Here is a 22999-nt window from a genome sequence, read left to right on the forward strand (position 1 = left end):
CCCCCCCCCCCCCCCCCCCCCCCCCCCCCCCCCCCCCCAAAATAAATGAATATACTTAAAAAAAAAAAGTGCATAAAATAAGTGATTTGGGGTGTTTGGAAGTTTTGTTCCTTGTGTATAATGTTATGGAATGAGATAAATCTACATTTCACATGTGACCAGAGATGTTAAAATTTGGCAGGTACTTACTGGAGGTTATTAAAGATGCATAAATTTTTTTTTCACATTTATGTGTTTCTGAAGGTGTGCATGCTGTTTTGAAGACTGGGAATTGGGTACGGTATTGTATCTTTGATCTTGCGACAGGAAAAGCAGAACAGGAAAATAATTTCCCTACAAGCAGCATTGCTTTCCTTGGCCAGAATGAGAGGAATGTAGCCATTTTCACTGCTGGACAGGTACTGAGGCTTACTTTTGCTTGTGAAAACTGATGGGACAACATTGGCATTTTTGTAAAGCCTAAAGTTGGGCTCTAATTTGCTTGTTATTAAACTACTGAAGAATTTAGAATATCAAGTACAATTAATACTGGGTTTCTTATTTGGTTAGCATAATCTAATATGAAAATAAATATACCTGTTGTAAAAATCAAAGATCCATTTTTGATTGGGAGCCAGATTTTATTATTTTCCCTCTATTATAGGAGTCTCCTATTATTCTTCGAGATGGAAATGGTACTATCTACCCCATGGCCAAAGATTGCATGGGAGGAATAAGGGATCCTGATTGGCTTGATCTTCCACCTATTAGTAGTCTTGGAATGGGCGTACATTCTTTAATAAATCTTCCTGCCAATTCAACAATCAAAAAGAAAGCTGCTATTATCATCATGGCTGTGGAGGTAACTTGACTTTTGAAACCACTTGACATTTTAATTCACATGATACTGCTAGAAACTAGGGAAACCAATCAAATAGATTATTTGTTGACCCTTCTCTCTGGATGGTAGTAGTTTATTAAGACGAGAGATGAGTGAACCGTAGATGGCAGTGTAAGTGTTTGAGTTAAGGCGTGCACAGTGCTGTAGGAGCACAAAAGGGAGGGATATCAATCAGACTGTGACTATAGAGAAGGCTTCTCATAGGAGGCAATGCCTGAACACAGCTTTGAATAGTCAGGGGTCTCCTAGACACAAGATGAGGGCAGGAAATGTTATCCTTGGTGCCAGGTCTTTGTGAACCTTAATGTTTTGGAAGACCACGTACATTGTTGATATAAACAGAAGGTAGGGCTTATATGGGTCAAGTGAGTGGCAAGTGCAAAGACTGGAGAAAGGCACTGGGGTACCTGTGTGCTAACCTAAGGGGTGTGAGCTTCCCCCTGAAAGCTAGGAGAAGGATTTTAAACTGGCTTTTTAAAAAAGGATTAGCAGTGGGTGGAGAACAGAAGTGTAGAGACCAGATGAAGAAACAAAGTAAGCTTGAACTCTTGGAAATGAAGAAGAGGGAATGGATTTCAGAGTTCTTAAGAAAGTAGATTCTCTAAAGCTTGGTGCCAGTCTTCAGCAATAAATGAAAGGAAGGAGTTATAAAGCTTCTTATTTGGGTGTGGTCGGTGGGGAGAGGAAAAATAGGAGGAACAAAATGAATGCTGGAAGAGGATGAGTTTAGTTTTGAACACTTGTAGCTGAGGTGTTTATTCGATGTGGCGGTGGTACCACCGGAACTTATTGGAGCAATTTGAGCAGAGATTGACCTGATTTGACTTAACATTTTCACAGGATTGCTGCTGACCTGCTGAGAATAGTAGGGGACAGTGTGGAAGTAGGGAGGCTTGTGAGGGGGGCTATTGAAACAGTCCGGGTGGGAGGGGAAGGTGGCTCGGCCCAAGAAGTAGAGCTGTGAGGGAGAAGGGATTCATTCGATTCTAGGTATATTAGATAGGCTGACGGTAGAGCCAACAGGATTTGCCAATGGCTCAGCATAGGGTGTCAGACGGAGGAAGCAATAAGGCCAAAGATTCTGAAGGAATGAAGTCGGCGTTTATAGAGATGGAGACTAGGGATGAAGCAGATTCAGGAGGGAGGAGGGGCAGACAACAGGAATTTGGTTTTAGACATGCAGAGTTTAAAGTGCTTGTCAGATAGGTATCCAAGAGAAGGTGGTGAATAGTTAGATGTGTAATTCTGAAGACCCGGAGCAAGATGGAGAATTAGACATAGGAGCCTACAGTGCATCTGTGGTATTTAGAGGAATTACATGGAATGAGATTACCAAGGTTGTGGAGAAGAGGTCTAAGGACTGAGCTGTCAGAACAGCATCAGCATGTAAATACAGGGAGATAAAGAGGAACCTGCGTAAGAGACCGAGAAGGAGCAGCATCCACGGGGTTGGAGGAAAACTAGAATGAGTGTTGTCTTGGAAGCCAGGTGACAAGCACGTGTCAAGTAGGATGCAGTGATCAACCATGTGTGGTGATGCTGTGGGCCAGGCGAGGCAAGTGCTGACTGGGGATTTGGCTCCATCTGGGTCATTCTGGACAGTAGGGATGAAAGCCTGATTAGAGTGAGCCATGGAGAAAATGGAAAAAGAACTAGAGATCCATATGGACAGCTCTTGTGAGGAGATTTTCTATAAAGGATGGAAAGTAGAGCTTAGTATGAGGGCTTATTTACCCTTTATTAGGTTGGAGGTGAAAGCAACTTGTTAGAATTGCACCTAAAGTAGTCTGAATCCAGGTACTCCTGAGAGCTTCCTGTGAGCTTTGTGCATAGAGACACAGTGCTTGTATTCTTAGTTTAGTTTTGATTGCAACCTACTAGACTAGAGGTTATAGACTGGTAGGGGTATGATTAAGGAGGTGGCCGTGGCCTCGAGTTGGCCTCTGGAAATAACCCCCGTATCATTTTAAAATTCGTAATTGGTTGCCAACATTTAAAAACCACAGGATTTATTTTTAAAATCCAGATTTTTAATTCTTAAAAAATGAGAATATCTGGTAACACTGGGCCACCATAAAGCCATTAGCGTGTCCCCTTTAGAGGCTGTATGTGGTCTCTCCAATTTATTGCAGTTCCTGATACTTAATTGCTTGGAGTCTAAATGTTGCCATTTATTTATGATGCAGTTTATGTTATCTTTTTACCCCCAGCCTCCTCCGCTCATTTGTATTACTTCAGATGCATCTGTAGGCATTTGGTTCTGTGACCCCTGCACTCTGTCAGCATCTCAAGGGTAAAGATAAAATGTGTCATCATCCCATGGGTAGGGGTAAAGTGTGCCATCATTTATCTTTGTACCTCAGCGAGCAGGGCTTGGTGCACAGTAGACCTGTAAGAAATGTTTTACTGAACTCTCTCTGCCTTTTGGCTGTAAGAATAAGTGACAAATACAATATATAGTGGTGCAGAGTAAACTCTTTTGCTTCTGACACAGTCATTGTGGTATTGATAACTCTCAGGGTGAGAGCCCGTATAAAGCAGGTTGGAGATAAGGGTTCCCTGTAGCTACTTCCAACCGAATGACTGATTGGCTGCTTGAAAACATTTTATGTCACAGAGTATGCAGCAGAATATCTTGACTTTATTTACTTTCAAAAGTAGTGTGCTTTTTATTCTTGGGAGAGACTTTGACATATTCTCTTAGCATATTAATTACTGCATATATGTCACTGGACTTGGGCAAGTTTAATCTTGTGTGTCCCACCTCATACTTTTGAATTGGAGCTTACCACGTGTGGGGTCACCTCAGAGTCTTAGTGCGCAATCAAAATAGCCTATCTCAGGTACTAAAATGTGGCAAATACTGGAAATAGTTTAACTGTATTTTTTGTCTTGCCTCCACCCCTTACCCACCCTTCCATACACTTTGGGGGAGGGATGGGATATTTAAGTACTTTGGGAGAGAAGTGGCAAGTTGTTCAAATGCACCTTTCTTCTTCCCTTTGTATTCCCGAACACTCTTTTCCCAGTTCTTAATTCTAGTTGAAATTTACAAGTTCATCTGTAGTCCAAAACTAAAGCTTTATATTTAGTCCAATAAGTGTCCCTTAACTATAGCGTTACATTCTGAAAGAAGTACATTTGAACTCCTTGATATGTTCATGCTGTGTCTTAGTCTGTTCAGGTTGCTATAGACTGACTGGCTTATAAACAACAGAAATTTCTCACAGTTCTGGAGGCTCGAAGTCCAAGATCAAGGCGTGGGCAGATTTGGTGTCCGGTGAGGGCCCACTTATTGTTTCATAGACAGCCATGTATTCTCATATGGTGGGAGGGGAAAACACTGGTTTTTTTCAGCCCCCATTAAGGGTATTAATCCCATTCATGAAGACCACACCCTTGTGACTTAATCATTTTGGAAAGGTCCCACCTCCACACACCATCACATTGGGGAATAGGCTTCAACATACGAATTTTGGGGGCTGTAAATATTCAGTCTATAGCATGCTGTTTCTCATGTAATTAATGACATGTTCTATAAATTATTAATGCTACCATGTCTTTGACAATGAAGTTACATTAGTTGTAACCTCTGAGGGATTGCACCTGTCGTGGTTTCTGGGGGAGTTGAAGGTATTGGTTTTTACGTACTGCAGTGTAATACAACGTTTATGAGCATGAGGGGGTATGCGTAAGCCTGTATAAAATACACAGAATGTATACCCTTTGCTTAATTGGTTAATAGTACTAATAGGGTTCTAATTTGATAATTACATAAGAAATAATATAGACCAGGTGTTGGCAAAATGACCTGCTGGCCAGATCCAGCCACTCCCATTCATTTGTGTATCGTGTATAGTGGCTTTCCCACCATAGCCGCAGAGTTGAGTTAGTTGCAAAAGCTGAAAATATTTACTGGTCCTTTACAGAAAATTTATACACCCTTCTCTATTCCTGTGAATTGTACATTCTGCTTAAAGGGCACCCTTAATTTTAACTCCTTTGGCAGGCTACCTGAAATTGTCTCTCCTTACTTGCAGAGCTGATTATATTATTATGTTTTTTTACATGTGTGATGTGCTGTTCAAATTCATTGAAGTTTTTTTCGTAATTTGTCTGAGCACAGAAACAAACCTTAATGCAGCACATCCTACGCTGTGACTATGAGGCCTGTCGACAATATCTCATGAATCTTGAGCAAGCGGTTGTTCTAGAGCAGAATCTGCAGATGCTACAGACGTTCATCAGCCACAGATGTGATGGAAACCGAAATATTTTGCATGCTTGTGTATCAGTTTGTTTTCCAACGAGCAATAAGGAAACTAAAGAAGAAGAGGGTGAGAATAAGAACTATAACAAGGTCTTTAAAAGGAATCTTAGGCAGTTTTGGGGTGCCTGGGTGACTCGGTTAAGTATCCAACTTCGGCTCGGGTCATGATCTCACAGTTGAAGTCAGGCCCCACCTCTGGCTCTGTGCTGACAGCTCAGAGCCTGGAGCCTGTTTCGGATTCTGTGTCTGCCTCTCTCTCTCTGCCCCTCTCCTGCTCACACTGTCTCTCTCCTTTTCAAAAATAGATAAACATTAAAAAACTTTTAAAAACAATAAAAGGAATTTTAGGCAATTTCGAAAATATAACACTGAAAAGGAAATTACTATGAAGAATTTGTGTGTACTTTTTCTGTTTTGTAAAATCTAGGAGTTTTGACATTTCTTAGAAGGTGAAGATGCCTGTCTTATTAGGATGAGTATGTAACATAAGCAGATAAATTTTTATCCGTGTGTTTTGTTGTCTTGAGTTCTATTCTTTGATATATACAGACATCATATGCAATGCTTAAAATGAGATTTAATGATTTTATAATAGCAGATGATTTTTATTACCATGAGAATTATTTAACAAATTAAGGCAAGTTGTATTGAAGCCATCTTTATCCCAGTTTTCATAATGTAGAGGGAAAAATAACCTAGTGAGTTATGAGATGTTTTTGGAAAAATAAGGTTTTTTGCCATAAAGGTTTTAGTTGGCTACATGAAGGGGAAATCTGAAAGTCTAAAAGTGCAACTGGGTGATTCATAATGTTTTTCTTGATTTTGAATTCTGCCAGTGACATTCTGTGGCTGCATTTTTGAGTGGTGGTTTACTTCCTTATCATTAAAGGGGGATGAGTAGTATATAAACCAAGACTGAGGTACCGAATGATGGGTCTTTTTCTCCCTTGGTAGTGAAAGCTAGATTTCAGTCTACTTATGAATAATCTTATGTTTGACCTTTGGGGGTTGAAAGTTAAGGCAGAATAAGGAAATAACTCACATATTAAAAATCATAGTTAAATCTGTCTTCAGTGTCTGTTGCTCTAAGGAGGAAAAAATTAAGCTATTCATTATCTCTAGTATGTGAATTAGAGCACTAAAGTACAGAGTAGTTAGCATTTAATGGCCTATACATACTTAATCTCTTAATTATTTTTGAAGTTTAAATTAATCCTAGTTTTTTCTCTTATATTTCAGAAGCAGAGCGTTCTGAAAGAAATACATTTGCAGAAAGGCTTTCTGCTGTTGAGGCCATTGCAAATGCAATATCCGTTGTTTCAAGTAATGGCCCAGGTAATCGGGCTGGATCATCAAGTAGTCGAAGGTAATGTGATTTTTACCAGGAAAGTTTAATTGGCGGAAACAGAACCCAAGTTCAGAAAAATACATCTTTCACCTATCATTTGCATGAATTGACAGGTCCTTTTGCTTTGTTTTTATTCCTCCAAATATCACCCTGGGAAAAAGATCTGATAATATCTAATTAGATTTTAAGTGTAGAACAGTAGGACCTAGGATGCTTCAGAAACTTGAGATAATTTAGACATGTAGTTCAACCTTGATTCTTTGGATGTGTTTTAAGTTTATCACCCTTGTTTCCTAGGAAATTACTTTCTTTAGTTGGAGAACAAGTAATAACAATAATGGAAAGAATTTCAATCTTTTATTTTCAGATTACTTATTTAGATCAATTTCTCAGATGTCTTAATGATCTGGGAAGAAACGAAAGGCTGGTGTGTATTATGAATGTTTGGTATTTAAAATTTTCAGCTCTCTGGGCTGTGGGATGGACAAACCTTAATAACATTAAAAATCACTAGGTGTTTGAATAGATGAAAAATATAAAGAATTCAGGATATAGTTTTTTTTTTTTTCTTTCCTTTCCTTTTTTTTTTTTTTTTTTTTTTTCTGAAGGAAAAAGCACATGTATATTAGACACGAGAGCCAGAGTTCTTGGACACTTGACAGATCACTGACGGAAGCACTGCTCTCTGTGCTAATGATATAGGTTGTAAAGTCTACTTAAAGTGAAGAGTCTCTTTGCCTATTTTCTGTTCCATATCCAACTTTCCCTTTAAAAATGATTCTTCTAAAATTGGTACCAAGTTGATAGCTTCCCGGGTTCAAAAATATCCTGAAATGAAATTTATCAAAAACTATTTATGGGTGACCAAATTGTAATTTAAAACAGTACAAAGACCTCATATAGACGATACAAAATGGAAATTATCACCAGCTTATTTGTTTAGGACTACACTAGGCAGACAAAGTGTTTGGTCTAAAATGGAAAGCAACTTAAATTCTTCTTGAAGAAATTAGTGTCTGAATTATTTCAGGTATTTCATTTCCTCAGGGAAAATACAGGTGCAGATCAAGTTGGACTCTGATATGGTTGGTCCAATGCCAGTGCTGCCATCTTTTTTTCATGTAAGGATTATTTTGAAGGCAAAGACTAAAAGGAGCTTCAAGAGTGGGTGATGTGTTGCTCACAGAAATAATTTGCAGAGTAAGCTCCTTTGAGGCATTTGCCGAAGATTTCACTGCAGTGCTCTTAACCAGTTCAAACTCAGGGCTGCCGGTTGAACAGATGAAAGCACAGGAGTCTTATTATCCACGCCGGGCAGTAGGAAGTCCACAGACTCTGCTTCATTGAAGTGAAACCCTCCTCTAGCCTACAATGGATTTTCTAGGCGATGCCCCTTGATGAGTATGCAGGCTGGGATTCATGAGCTGTAAGCTCAAAACTGATGCAATTTCAATATTGAATGGAGTACTGTTAAATGTCTTCAGATGATGATTTGACTCAGAAGTTTTGTTATGTGACTCATAGTTCCTGAGTACAAAGGGCAGATTTAGTGGAAAGCTTGATTGATGCATCTGATTGCAGGTGTATGTACTCTAGAGATTGTTAATCTGGAAGACACATGACCTTCGCTTTTTTGTCACAGTGGTATGTTTGAACATGACTGGATTCTAAGGCTTCTGTAGCATGGATATAACGTGCTTACAAAGAGGAAATTACATCATCCTTGAATTCTTCCATATTGTCAGAAAATACGATGACTCCAGGCAAGCCTATCGAAGAAATGTCAAAACTCTGAATCTTAGCAGCCAAGGTGGTATCTCCTCAGTATTGTCCTCAGCCACTGAGGATACAGGTGAATCTTCATGAATTGTGTACAACATCTTGAAGAATAATTTTCTTTTTTTTGTTTTTTGTTTTTTGTTTTTAAAGAATCTATATGAGGAGCTGGGCATTGTACTTAAAAATGTTCCCAAGACCTAATGAAGAAAAGAGGTTAAGGACAATTTTTTAAAATGACAAAGGAATGACCCCCTCATTTAATATTGAATTGACTACATCACAACAACAGAGTTGGGAGTTTGCAAGTTCAAGATGAGACTATGGTCTCCACTTATCTTCATTTTATTCTTAATCTGCTCTAAGCTAGAGGTTGGAGAATAGCCCACATATGTTTTTTGGCCTGTGCACGGTTAAATTTTTTTTTTTTTCTTTATAATTTGAATGCCTTCACATGAGCATGTATGCTTCTAGTTTGCCATTACTCCCCATTTCTTATACCTGACTGCCCTTTCCTCAATTGATACTGCCTTCCAGGCCCAGGAGGCATTGAGTTTGTGACCCTGATGTAAGCATTCTTCTTAATAGGCCCCAAACATGTATTTATTTTCAGGTTATATGCAGTGCCTCCCAGCTACTACTGATTTTTTTCTCTGTTTTGAGTAAGACACATTAGGATACCAAGTATATATATTGAGCTTAAAATTGTATAGGAACATCACAATGTGAACAGTCACCCTGGTGTGTGCTGTTAACTGGTAAGGAGACTGCCTTTCTCTGTGGGTGATGTCTTCGGACAGGGAAGTGACCTCGACTGACATAATCCCTATGTCCTGTTCCCCTCCATATTATAAAAACTCAGATATCTAAATTGGGAGAGAGAAGATCTCGATACCATAAAAGAATTACTTGTAGGTATTTTTTGATAGTGAATACTATAATAACTAATACATTATTTAAGACATTAAAATTTACTTTGCAGAATCTTCCAAAGAATGTTTCTGTTCCCAGAGGTATATCGTCATACATAAGCTTTATAAAATAGATGTGTTCTTGAAAGTAGCCTCTAAAGGAAATTTTTGTAAAAGTTTTAGAAAATTTGTCCTTTTGAAATTGAAAGTGTATCAATATGGAAAAACACATTTACCCTCGGATTACATAACAATTATAATTAGAAGATTCAAACATTAATAAAAATCTTTCTAAATTAACTTATTTGTAGACATATATATATATATATATATATATAATGCTCACCTGGTAAGGTGGTAGGTCTTTCACATCAGAGAAGTGTTGTGTCTGGGATTAAATCTGCATGGGAGAATGAAGTCCCTTATGTGTTGCCTGGCCCTTATAATTGAATTTTTAGTCTTTATTCATTTAGAAGCTCTAAAATTGTGGCTGACGGAAAGGATTTGCCTCATATGCTCTCTCTTTAATTGCTGTTAGTTCGTAATGTGTTAATTTTGTAGGCTTTGTAAGCTTTTATTCAGAGGTATAGATTTTTATACAGGTAGTTACCAGTTCCCCTAACAAGGTCTGTGTTTGTGATTATTTCCTTTTCTTTTTAGTGATGTGCACACCTGTGCAGTATTTTTTTTCCTTGTATAGCAGGAGGAAAAAAAAATCACGCCCAGACATTAACACATTTTACAAGCTCCAGTTGCATTAAATTCCTTGGGATACAAATTGTACTGTTAAAAAAAACTCCCCCCCCCCCCTTTTTTTTTTTTTTTTTTTTTTTTTTTTTTTTTTGGGTATAAAAAATAAATCTAAATTGGTCTTTGTTTTAAAACTACTCACTGTGTGGACATTAGTTTAATTGTTTTTGAGATCACAGCAAAGGGATTTTATTTAGTGGGCTAACAATATTGGTTTTGTGCTACTTAGTATGTTTGCTGATGTCTATTATTAAACTTAATTCTCACCGATTATAAACAGGGGACAGAAATTTTTTTGTCTTAATGTTCAGCTGTTCATTTACCTTAATGTATGAAAGATTATTTTCTAATCTTCACCGTAAGTTTTGTTCCCTGTGCTTAAGTTTGTGTGGGAGCTTAATATAGTGGTTTTAGTGCTGAACTGGGTACTAGGTGCCCCCAGTTTCATTTCTATCCCTCACTGACTTTGTGATTCCAGAATTGGCATTTGTACTTCACTTCCCTTGCCTGGAGTATTTGCTTATAGAACAAACTTTGATCTCAGATGAGTTCTGTACACCTTTTCATTACATTTAGCCATGGTAGTGAGCTCTGATTTTGTCCATGTTCTTCTAGTTTGAGGTTACGGGAAATGATGAGACGTTCGTTGAGAGCAGCTGGTTTGGGTAGACATGAAGCTGGAGCTTCATCCAGTGACCACCAGGATCCAGTTTCACCCCCCATAGCTCCCCCTAGTTGGGTTCCTGACCCTCCTGCGATGGATCCTGGTAAGATCTGTTATTTTATTTAGTGTTTAGCAAAAAAACAAGGTCCTGAGAGAAAGGAGATGGAACACTTGAATGGGATATTTAGAAATCTGAAGTATTTAAAAGTAGCATAATGAGTAAATTGTAACCAGTTTAGTTGCAAAGATTTGGTTTAAGGGGTTTATAACTTAAAAATTAAAATTCTAGAAGCTGTTTTATTGAGATAATATATTTCCACACTGGCAAGAAGCTAACTAGTAATACATCATAACAAATCAGTAATTCAGAGGATTCCTTCTCTTATAATTTGGAAAACAAGTTCCCACTTAAACCTCTGTCTGATTTGACCTTTGGCTTGCAGAGAAAAGCCTTAAGGCCAGTTAAGAGAAAATGTTAGGGATATGTTGCCTATAATGATGTACATCCTGCTGTTCTGTTTACTGAAAGATGGTGACATTGATTTTATCCTGGCCCCTGCTGTGGGATCTCTTACCACAGCAGCGACTGGCACCGGTCAAGGACCAAGCACCTCCACCATTCCAGGTGAGAATCCGTACTATTTTATCTGCCTAGGCATTTGGGTTTCTACAAAGCCACACTTTATCTCAATGAGACTTACCTTGGCTTGAAAAACATCTAATTCTCTGAATTAGATCTTCATATGTCAGTGAGGTTGTAGTGTTGTAAATTCAGTTGGGAGTTGTAAAATGTGTTGTGTTTAAATTCTGTATAATGAAATTAGCAGTTTATTGCTAATACTAGAATATTTTTCTGTTGGCTTATTTAATGGTTCTTTGTTAATGTTATTTCAGAATATTCTTTTCACTCTTGTTTATTCTTGTTACCAAATGGATTTGCTTAATTACAGGTCCTTCCACAGAGCCATCTGTAGTAGAATCCAAGGATCGGAAGGCCAATGCTCATTTTATATTAAAATTGTTATGTGACAGTGTTGTTCTGCAGCCCTATTTACGAGAACTCCTCTCTGCCAAGTAAGAAGTTTAATATACTTTTTTTAACGAATTTTTTTCTTCGATCTTTATTTATTTTTGAGACAGAGAGCGTGAGAGTGGGGAAAGGACAGAGAGAGAAGGAGACACAGAATCTGAAGCAGGTTCCAGGCTCTGAGCTGTCAGCGCAGAGCCAGATGCGGGATTTGAATATACAAACTGTGAGGTCATGACCTGAGCCAAAGTCTGCTGCTTAACCGACTGAGCCACCCAGGCGCCCCTAATATGCTTTTGATATGAAGATCTAGCTTAGCTCCTTTTACTGTTTAAGTTGATGTTGCAATGTATGGGCAACAGTTATCTTATGTGAATTTAAACTAATTGATCAGAATCTAGCATTTATTCCTTCTGTAATTAACTAAGCTCCCTTCAATGAAAGACTCCAGTATAATACAGTGTACACTAAATGAATACAAACCAATTTTACATAAGTTTGATCAGGAGGTGTGTGTGCGTGTGTTAAAAAATCACAGCATAGCTATTCTCCAATGTGAATTCATAAATTCCATCACTGTCACCTGGAGAACTTAAAAAATTTTATAGATTCTTCCCCAAACTTTGCAGCAAAAGTATGACTCAGTAGGTCTGGGATGGGGCCTGGAATCTGTATGCTAAAACTCTGTGGATGATTGTGATGGTTTCTTTGGAAATCTTTTTGGACTTGCAAAATCACGATGAGATTATGCAGTTTTTGATAAGTATTATGTGATAAGTGCTCACTAACCGTTGACAGAGTATAGCTCTGCTTTCAGCATGATTGTTTATGTTCCTTTACAAATTCATAACAATAAGCATTTTTATAAAAGTTAGCTCTTATCTGTGCCAAAGGATTAACTCTTCCGATTCTAGCAATAGCTGTCTGGAGTAGGTAATACTATCCCCATTTTATATTTGAAGAAATGGTCTTAGAGATTAATTAACCCACTCAGGGTCACAAAACTAGTGAGTGGCTGGAATTCCAACCGTGGTCCATGTCTTAATTCCAGAACTGAGACTCCCAGGCATCACCCTTAAGCAACCTCTCCATATTTAAGTACAAGAAGGTGTTTTGAGTTTTTTATTATTAAGGGCAAGGAGATTTTTGTTTAAGCCTTATTGACCTTAGGCCATAATGAACATAATTTGTGAACTTACTACTTGAATGAAGGCTGCCCCCGCTAGTAAAATAAGTCACTGACTTGGAATTAAGTTATTATTACAGAAGAAGCTTACTAATTTATTAGTGGTTTGAGGCATAGGTAAAAATGGTATATATGCCAATATATTCTTTCTGTTTCAGAAAGGTATGTCTTTCTATTTTTATTTCCTCACTTGAATTTTTGGTGTTTTTTAAGGGTATTATCTTTGTACAATTCGTTCAGTCATTTGGTGTTGTCTCAAAATTCATTGAATGTTCTTACTTCCTTTCTCTCTATTTTTAATCCATTTTGCATTTCTGCAGTGTGTTTCTAGTTCACCAGTTATTTTAGTGCCCTTTCAATAGTAGTTGCTTTCCCCCAACCCCTTTTCTGAGAAAATACATGAACTATTTGGAAAACACTGAATACATCGTTCTATTAATAAGCTGGTACTGTTGATGACAGCTTTGAAACAAATTAGAGGAAAGGCAAAGTTCTTTTGCCCTTTAGTTAATAAGCATAGGCATTCTCAAATTGGTCATTTGTTTCCTTTTTTATATTACAAATACAGGAGAATTTCCTGGAGTTGCTAATAAAATTTTCCAAGGGGTATAACTGGAAATTGGTTACCATACAGATGACCCAGTTGAGAAAGGTTCTTGGCTTTAATTGTATTTGGCAATATATAAAGTATTAGGAGAATACTTCAGAGCATTGAATCTTAATTTGAGAGCATGCCTGTGATGGTGATGCGTGTGTGTGTGTGTGTGTGTGTGTGTGTGTGTGTGTATGTGTGTGTGTGTGCGCGATGAGGATGAAGGATTGTTAAAAAATAACATTATTTCCAATTTAAGCATTCCGTACCCCCCTTCCTCCCAACTCCCTCCAATCCTAGGTGTGGGTGGTTGGAGTTTGCTTTAATAACATAAGCTAAAGAAAGTAAATTTTGGTAAAATCCTCCTGGCTAGTAAAGATGTAGAGGATTTTATTCTCAGCTGGCTCATTCTTACCTGAGCAGGGAGGTAGTATGAAGCTGGGGGAATAGGTAGGGAGAAGAGTGAGCAACAACATAAAAATGGAGAAGTATAAATACTTAAGGAAACAGTGATGCATCTGATTAGAAGTGGAGGATTAGAAGAGAACAATAGCCACTGAATCTGAAGAAGTAGGTTAAAGCCACCACTTTGGTCTCTATTCTTTGGGCTTGAATCCTCAGATGGCTTTGGTTAGACTATAATAGTATCAAAGTGGGTTTATAAGAATAATAATGTGATGGTGGCATAAAAAAAGGAGTAAAATAGGTAAGAGTAGAGACTGGAGTTGAGGCTTTGTTTTTTTATGTCTACCTGTTGCCTTTAGTATATGTGTTACAATAAACTGAACTGGAAAATGGAAAAAAGGGATTAGATGCAAGAGCAAAAAATTGAGTTAGAAGGGGGACTTCATGAAGAATCCAGATTTTTTGTCTTAGTTCCCAGGAACAGTGATGCTGTTGGCCGACATAGGTAGAGAGTGGGTTTGGGGAGAAAGGTGATTTTAGTTGTTAGACATTTTGAAAGTGCAGTATCACTGGGAAATCCTAAGTAGGCTTACCAAGTAAGCAAGTGTAGATGTTTGAACTGTGTTATCATCATAGAAGTGGTAGTTGCTTTGGTGGATCAGAGAGAGAGAGGCACAGGTGGTTGAGGACTAAATTTGGGGAATTGCAAAGGATCCAGGAGGGAATAGAAATTCAGTGAAGAATATTGAAGGTACATTTTTAAGAGAAAATACATAAAAATAGCTAACATTTATTGAGTACATTTTATTTGCTAAGCAAATGAAAAGCTTTTAAGTAACAATTGGCTTAATCCTCATCACAATTGTATGAGATAGAGCCTGTTATCATCACCACATCTAGAAAATATTAGTCTGACTCTAGAGCCCCTGCTGATTTATTCTTTAATGTCACTAAGACCAAGAAAGGAGAGCATGGTTGAGAGAGACAAGGATTCTTAGAGAGGGGCTTCCTTTTTTACATGTGGTAATAGGAGACTAGAAAATACCACCAGGGATTTCCTTTGAGTGGTAGGACGTTATTTAATACAACAAAACGACTTTTTTGCTTCATCTTGAACATTTCTTTTATAATGAAGAAAGGAAATATTTAAAAATTAATATTTTTATGCATAATTTTTCTCATTTTAGGGACGCAAGAGGGATGACCCCATTTATGTCAGCTGTAAGTGGCCGAGCTTATCCAGCTGCAATTACCATCTTAGAAACAGCCCAGAAAATTGCAAAAGGTAATTTATTACAAGTCCTAAAAGAGTTGTTTATTTTTTAATTTGAAAAGATTCTTTTCTACATTTATTATACAATTAATCAAACCTAATTTTTGCATGATGAAATAATTGAGTAGAAGCTATCAAGATAATTCTTTTGTGTATTTGTGTGTGTAAAATTCATGTTTGTACCTTTTTCAAGTATATTGTATTTTCGAACTTTCCACCAAAAAACAGCTGGTATAAGTTTTTAAATTAAAAAAAATGCATGATGGATAACGTAATGACTTTCTTTTTAATGTTTATTTATTTTGAGAGAGAGAATGGGGAGTTAGGGGAGGGGCAGAGAGAAGGAAAGAGAATCCCAAGCGGGCTCTGTGCTGTTAGTATAGAGCCCAGTACAGGGCTTGCTCTCCTGAACCATGACATGACCTGAGCCAAAATCAAGAGTCAGGTGCTTAAACCAGCTGAGCGACCCAGGTGTCCCATGACTGATCTTTTGAAAATAAAGACGGGTTACTGATAGAACCTGCCAGTGGTTAACTGTTGATCATGATACAAATTTATGGAAATAATAGGCCAGATTTCTTATTGTTCTTCCTTCTGACTTGGAATTCTTGCTTAATAGAAAGCAGTAAGGAATATCAGTTCCTACACCCAGCCTTTAGAAGACTCTAAAATTTATGTGATTGTCTATAATTTATTAAATAGAGCTAGAACTTGAATCTTAACTGCATAACATAGAGCTGTGTATTCAGCTGAGGTGTGGTGTATTGTTGTCACGTGGTTATGATACAATTACAGTTTGCTTTATTTTGCACCAGAACTGACTGGATTTCCTTGCATGTTGACTTGTGTGTCAGTTTTGGGGTTTTTTTTTAACGTATATTTATTTTTGAGAGAGCAAGAGAGAGCGTGCGCGAGTGCATGGGGGAGGAGCAGAGAGAGGGAGACAGAATCCGAAGCAGGCTCCATCCTCTGAGCCGTCAGCACAAGAGCCTGATGCGGGGCTTGAACTCAGTAACCAGGAGATCATGACCCGAGCCAGAGTCAGATGCCCAACCAACTGAGCCACTCAGGCACCCTGTATTTCAGTTTTTAAAATTAATATATAGTAGTTTTGATTTATACTGTGTAAATGTTAGAGCTTTTGCATTTGAGTAAAGCAGTAGCTGATTGTGATTAAGGCCTATCTTGGTATGTGAACTACTGTGTTCTTAATCTTTTTAGCTGAAGTATCCTCGAGTGAAAAAGAGGAAGATGTATTTATGGGAATGGTTTGCCCATCAGGTACCAACCCTGATGACTCACCCTTATATGTGTTATGTTGTAATGATACCTGCAGTTTTACATGGACAGGAGCAGAGCACATTAACCAGGTAGGCCGTTTTAGACTTCTTTGTATTTATGCTGTCTTCAGGTATTCTTTTCTTTTTTCCCCTTTCACCATTACTAGAATTACAGTTCTATAGTTCTTAGCTCTGGAATTGTGAGTCTGATATTTCTTTTTATTCTGAGTTATAAAATTCTCCAAAGAAAAATAATTTTTATTCCCAAATAAGTGAGGCAAAGGAGATGATCATTAAATTAGTTATTAGATATCACGAAAATTAGAAATCTTCACGCAGTAGCATAATTTGATTCACAGCTCCTGACACAGATTTTATAGCTATAGCACCTTTTTGGGGGTGGTGATAGGAATTATTTTTGCCCTACTGATAAATATTTGATTTCCGTTCGTTGTACCTCCAGTGCTGTACCCGTTTATGATTCTGTTTCCATAGCACATTAGCTTTGCTCTGCTTTCATGGTGATGGACTTCAGAAAATACTAGAAATAATTAAGCTAATGAAATGTACATTATATTCTTCTAAGAAATAAACCCTTCTAATTGTAGGATATTTTTGAGTGTCGAACTTGTGGCTTGCTGGAGTCACTCTGTTGTTGTACAGAATGTGCAAGAGTCTGTCATAAAGGTCACGATTGCAAGTGAGTACAGTTCTAGTTTTCTTTAATTATATAAACTGCTTAGATTCATATTGCTGTGTTAAAATAATCTATACCAAGATAATGTTTTATTTCATTTTTCAGGAAGCATAAGGTTTTCTCAAGTTGTTCTCTTTAAGCCAGTTTATTTATTAAAATGTGGTTCTTGATTTAAAGTGTACTTTGAAATGTTGTTCATTTGCTTTTGTCTATATTCTCTCTCCAGAGTCTCAGTCTATAGTAGGGTCTCCTAGCAGGAGATCTTAACAGGTATTAAGTGAAAAATGGTGAATGTTTGGCCTGTGCTTTATTTACTTCTTAAAGTGAATGTAATAACCTTTCATCCAGCAATAGAGTTACCATGGCTAGTGTGTTAATTTTCACAGACTTAAGAAGCAATAAAATACTCCAGCATGAACATTTGCAGTGCCTTAGAGTCTCAGCAGGGATATCAGCTATAATTGTGCCACAGATATGTAGATGTTATGGTTAACAGAGAATTGGTTTGTAAAAACCATCTATTGTGCTTTAAAATAAATGATTATACAGGACAAGTAGAAAATGTTTATAGATATTGCATTGGTGCTTATTTATTACTTTTATTAAAAGAACTTTGGCTAATATGTTTTTCTTCCTTAATTTAAACATCTAAAAGTGAATCTATTCATTGATTGCTTAGTAAGTGCTGTTACACACTAGATATTTGGGTGGTGGTGGACAAGGGAGTCTCTGTCCTTGCAGGGTTTACAGTCCTATCAGGGGACACAAGCAAGAAACATTTGCTCATAAGGGTTTTAGGGCTCATTAGATGCACATAGGAGGACCACTTACACTGAATGGGGGCTATAGGGAATTAAGGAGGATGTTCTGGAAGACGTGACTATATTCAAATCATTACAAGATCCCTCAGGAGAGTTGCTCTGTAGACTTCATGCCACTAAGTAATACTTGCAGTTAAGTATGCTTTAAGAATTATTACACTTTGCATTTAAATATTAACAAGGGTTCTATCTTGGGTCAGTAAGTTATATCTCCATGATTTCAATAGAGATGTTTGTGGTTTTTTTTTTTTTTTTTTTTTTTAATTTTGTTTTTTGTACTTGTGTATGAATTCTTTCTAGACTCAAACGGACATCACCAACAGCGTATTGTGATTGTTGGGAGAAATGTAAGTGTAAAACTCTAATTGCTGGACAGAAATCTGCTCGTCTTGATCTACTTTATCGCCTACTCACTGCCACTAATCTGGTCACTCTGCCAAACAGCAGGCAAGTGGGGTTTTTTAGGACATAAATTGGAAAAACACAGCACATCTGAGTAGCCCTCCCCCTCTCCCTGCTCACAGTGATGTTCCATTTTGCAGGGGAGAGCACCTCTTACTGTTTTTAGTGCAGACAGTTGCAAGGCAGACAGTAGAGCACTGCCAGTACAGACCTCCTCGGATCAGGGAGGATCGTAATAGAAAAACAGCCAATCCTGAAGGTGGGTGAGTCTGACAATTGTGACACATATAAAAAAGATTTTATTTATTTTTGTCTTACCCACTGTTTCTTTTTCTGCTTAGATTCAGATATGCCTGATCATGATTTAGAGCCCCCAAGGTTTGCCCAGCTTGCATTGGAGCGTGTTCTACAGGATTGGAATGCTTTGAAATCTATGATTATGTTTGGCTCACAGGAGAATAAAGACCCGTATGTATTCATTAAAAACGTTTTAGATTTATGTATTTCCCCTGTTAATGGAGGTGATTACAATGCATTGTCTTTCCTTCCCGCTCAAGTCTCAGTGCCAGCAGTAGGATAGGCCATCTTTTGCCAGAAGAGCAAGTTTACCTCAATCAGCAAAGTGGCACCATTCGGCTGGACTGTTTCACTCATTGCCTTATAGTCAAGTGTACAGCAGATATTTTGGTAAGTTCTTTGGAGGTTTGTTTACAAGTACATAAAAGAATGTTTTCTGACTTAGTTTCCCATAATTTTATTGATCCAACCTCCTAAGTACTGATAAGGTCTAATTACACAGTACATTCAGGGGAATGGAATTTGGGGGTGATTTAAATATCTCAACACAGAAACTCCTTTCATTCTAAACAAAAATCCTAAAATGTGCTAAAAATATAACAGTATATTAAAATGTATGGGGCAGTGTTCAAAATTGACTCAGTGCAAATGTTTTTTTTTTTAAGTACTCCTTTTTGCTCTGAAATTAGAATATAAATCCTAAAACCTAGTGCTGGTGAGGTTATGGGAAAAAGAACACATTCAGACACTGATCGGGTGGCATTGCATTGGTATTCTTTTAGAAAACAACTTGGCAATAATATCACAAGCCATAGGAATGTCAGTGCCCTCTGGGGCGCCTGGGTAGCACGGTCGGTTAAGTGTCCAACTTCAGCTCAGGTCATGATCTCACGGTTCATAGTTTTGAGCCACATCGGGCTCTTGACTTGTCAGCATGGAGCCCGCTTCGGATCTTCTGTCCTCCCCTCTCTCTGTCCCTCCCTCGTGTTCTCTTTCTCTCTTTCAAAAATAAATAAACATTTAAAAGAAGAAAGAAAATCCGTGCCCTTCGACTTATCATAAAGAAATAATTTGTGACATGAGAAAAAAAATCATGTTACAGAATAATAAAAAATATAGAAAAGAAATACTTGATGGAGCCAATAATAGATTATTGAATCAAATTATAGCCCAGCCACTTGCTGAAATGTAATGCGGCAACTTAGAAATAAAGGTTATTTTAAGTAACATTTGAAAACCCCAAAATAACATGAAATTGGATGGTCTCTATAATTAATATGTATATGATAGATGATGCATAGAAATGAGACCGAGAAAGTAACAATAGAAATGGTTAAGTGAGAGGGATGGGATTATGAACTTATTAATATAAATATTTGAAACTACTTTGCTGTTTCCATATGTACCCTATAGTGAGTGAAATTATTCTTTCTCTGATTTGATATATTTGTTATTTTTCTATGTATGATACACATAGAACTAGAAGACTAAAAACGGAAGTCAGACATTCGAGGCCTACTGTAGGTCAAAGACATGGTAGGCATGGGCATAAATTAATCAGTGATACTAGAAGTGTTTTGGTAAAATTTATTTTGAGATTTTTATTATGAAATGGTAATATTGAAAAGGTGTTTGAACTTTTTGCTTTATAAATGTCCAAACATCTTAAGAGATGTCTCAGCATTAATAGAGTTCTCACAATTTTTAAAGCTTTTAGATACTCTACTAGGTACACTCGTGAAAGAACTCCAAAACAAATACACACCTGGACGTAGAGAAGAAGCTATTGCTGTGACAATGAGGTTTTTGCGTTCAGTGGCAAGAGTTTTTGTCATTCTTAGTGTGGAAATGGCTTCATCCAAAAAGAAAAAGTAAGACATCCTTTTTGATCCGAGCTTTTCTATCACTTTACACACATTTTTTGTGATAATGATAACATTGTGTGTATGAAAAGATTTCATAAAAGATTCCTGTTTTTTCCTTTTGCTTCAGTAACTTTATTCCGCAGCCAATTGGAAAATGCAAGCGTGTATTCCAAGCACTGCTACCTTACGCTGTAGAAGAACTGTGCAATGTAGCAGAGTCGCTGATTGTTCCTGTCAGAATGGGGATCGCTCGCCCGACTGCACCTTTCACTCTGGCTAGTACTAGCATAGATGCCATGCAAGGCAGTGAAGAACTGTTCTCCGTGGAACCACTGCCACCACGACCATCATCTGATCAGTCTAGCAGGTAAGTTTCTATCTGGTAACAGATTCTAACTAATTCTTTCTTTGGAAATGTCACGTTTGGCTTACTAAACCTTTCTATAAGCACTCTGGAGGGGTCCATGATCGTTTATGTAACAAATGGTAAAGATTTTATTTTGTTTGAAACCTGTGAGAGCACTTGAAAAATTATACATGGTGCCTACACATCTAAGGTAATAGGCTTATAGTTGTGGGTTTTATTTTTGGTTGGAAAAGCACTGTTTTTATTATGCCAACAAAGTAATCTGGTAAGAAAGTTCAGACTTCTGTAGACATACTTCCTGTCTAGGGGGCGGGCAGGTTGTTATTCTCAACAACAACCATATTGTCTAGGAGAGAGCTAAAACAATTCATCAACTTAATATTTCTAGTTTAAGATTATTTATTTTTTAAATTTTACTTATCTTTCCCATTGGTAACTAGACTGTAACCTTGTTGAGTCAGAATGTTTAGAAACTGAAACGTTTTGGTGTCTTTTAGCACAGTGCTTGATTAAATGTGCATGCAAATTACTTGGGGGTTTTATTAAAATGCAGAGGCAGATTTTGGAGGTCTGGGTGGGGCCTGAGGTTCTGTATTTGTTATAAACTCTCAGGTAGTGCCAGTGTGCTCACGGTTTAGCGGTCATACTTTTGAGTTGGAGGGCTATAGTGATCTTTAGCAAATATTTGTTTATTTGGCTTTCTCACGTCTGATTCTGTTCCTGTGTGTAATCATAATGATGTTTAATGAAGATCTTTGGGACTTAAAGACCCTCTTCTTCTTTCCTGGAAAACATCTCTGTGATACTAAGGCACGCCTTCCTTATTAAATTTAGCACAATTTCCCTAGACTTCATTCCTGGGTTTCATCTGAGTTGATGTCTTCAGTATCTGCTCTCTCACTGTTCTCATTATTCCATGTGCCAGTATGTATCCCAGCTTTTCCTTTATTGTCAGGTCTCCTAGGATACCCTGAAATGTAAGTCCAGGTTTGTCTGTCAAAGCTTTCTCATGGTAGCTTTGTCACTGATAGGCTTTCAGGATTTGCTGGAAATGGTTACGAATCAAGCTGTATATTTTCAGACTTGCTAAACATACCCCATTATCCAGTGATTCTGTTAGCAAAATCTGCTTGGGCGCCATATGACGTCTGCTGAGCCTGATAGCCCTGTGAGGAGCTCCCTGGTTACTTAAGTGGTATTACTTTGTGTTTATGTTCCGGAACATAAACACTTTTTATCTGTTGAAAAGATTTTTGGGGTGATCTTCACTTTAAAAAGTGCCCATCAGCCTGTTCTTACTAAGTATCAAGATTTTTGTGTCCCTTTGCCCTGCTTCTTAGGCTCTTTATTTAAGTATTGTGCATTCTTCAGCTCTCCACTTTATCCCCCTTGATTGATTGAGTCAGTCTGTCATGTCTTCCCAGAAGGAGATCTCATTGGATCATCAAGAAAGATAATAGTGTAATGTTTTCTTCAACTGTTGATATAATGTAAAAGTCCTTCATTATTATACGGTACAATCACTCCCTCTTGTAAGGATGTATTTTGATCAGTGTTTCAGGCATGTCTTAAGTAAAAAGTACACATTTGACTAGTCTCTGCGATTTCCCTTGTGTGGGGTGGTAGGTGGTACATTATCACTCCACTGAACGTAAAGTTTTGAGTTTAGTATTTTTCCTTCTTCTGTCCCTTCCCTTCACCTCTTTAAAACTCTTAATGTCCTTATTAATCAACCTGTTTCTCTGTCTCCATGCCTCATACAAAAATTGTTAACTGAAATTTTAATATGAACTAGGAACTTTTAAGCGTTGTAAATGCATCACCTGTTTTAATCTTCCCAATAACTCATAGATAACCACTATCATCCTAATTTTAAAAGTGAAGAATATGAGACTCAGGTTACTTGTCCAAGGTCGTACAGTGATTAAAGTTTAAACATATGTAGAGATAATTCTAGATGGATATTTACCTTTTTCCTATATTCCTGAATATTAGATGGCACTGTAAGGGGAGATAATTGCTGTTTGGTCCTTATTGATAGTGTTGAGACTTTGGATTAATCATCACAAACCCACCATACCTTACAGTACAAATTGAAGTCCTAAACTTTCATGAGCGCAGGTTTGTAATTAGAAGTTCCCTGAAGAGGGGCACCTGGGTGGCTCATTGGTTAAGTGTCTGACTTTGG

The 22999-nt window shown here is 37.5% G+C and overlaps 1 protein-coding gene across 7 annotated transcripts in view; it reads left to right on the forward strand.

Moving 5' to 3' along the window:
- Positions 1-22999, forward strand: part of UBR5 (ubiquitin protein ligase E3 component n-recognin 5) — a 137418-nt gene that overhangs the window by 79288 nt on the left and 35131 nt on the right. For 6 of the 7 annotated variants that reach the window (XM_049633532.1, XM_049633534.1, XM_049633533.1 and 3 more), the window contains exons 19-34: positions 244-398; positions 644-841; positions 5007-5217; positions 6390-6516; positions 10551-10702; positions 11129-11224; positions 11550-11673; positions 14997-15094; positions 16304-16452; positions 16971-17062; positions 18181-18327; positions 18423-18541; positions 18624-18750; positions 18840-18969; positions 20290-20450; positions 20572-20811. In XM_049633532.1, coding sequence (XP_049489489.1) covers positions 244-398; positions 644-841; positions 5007-5217; positions 6390-6516; positions 10551-10702; positions 11129-11224; positions 11550-11673; positions 14997-15094; positions 16304-16452; positions 16971-17062; positions 18181-18327; positions 18423-18541; positions 18624-18750; positions 18840-18969; positions 20290-20450; positions 20572-20811 — 2326 coding nt within the window. The remainder of the gene's footprint in view (positions 1-243; positions 399-643; positions 842-5006; positions 5218-6389; positions 6517-10550; positions 10703-11128; positions 11225-11549; positions 11674-14996; positions 15095-16303; positions 16453-16970; positions 17063-18180; positions 18328-18422; positions 18542-18623; positions 18751-18839; positions 18970-20289; positions 20451-20571; positions 20812-22999) is intronic. The other variant, XM_049633536.1, reaches the window with a different exon arrangement.

Source organism: Panthera uncia, chromosome F2, assembly GCF_023721935.1.
Source record: "Panthera uncia isolate 11264 chromosome F2, Puncia_PCG_1.0, whole genome shotgun sequence".
In the NCBI taxonomy this organism is placed as follows: Eukaryota; Metazoa; Chordata; class Mammalia; order Carnivora; family Felidae; genus Panthera; species Panthera uncia.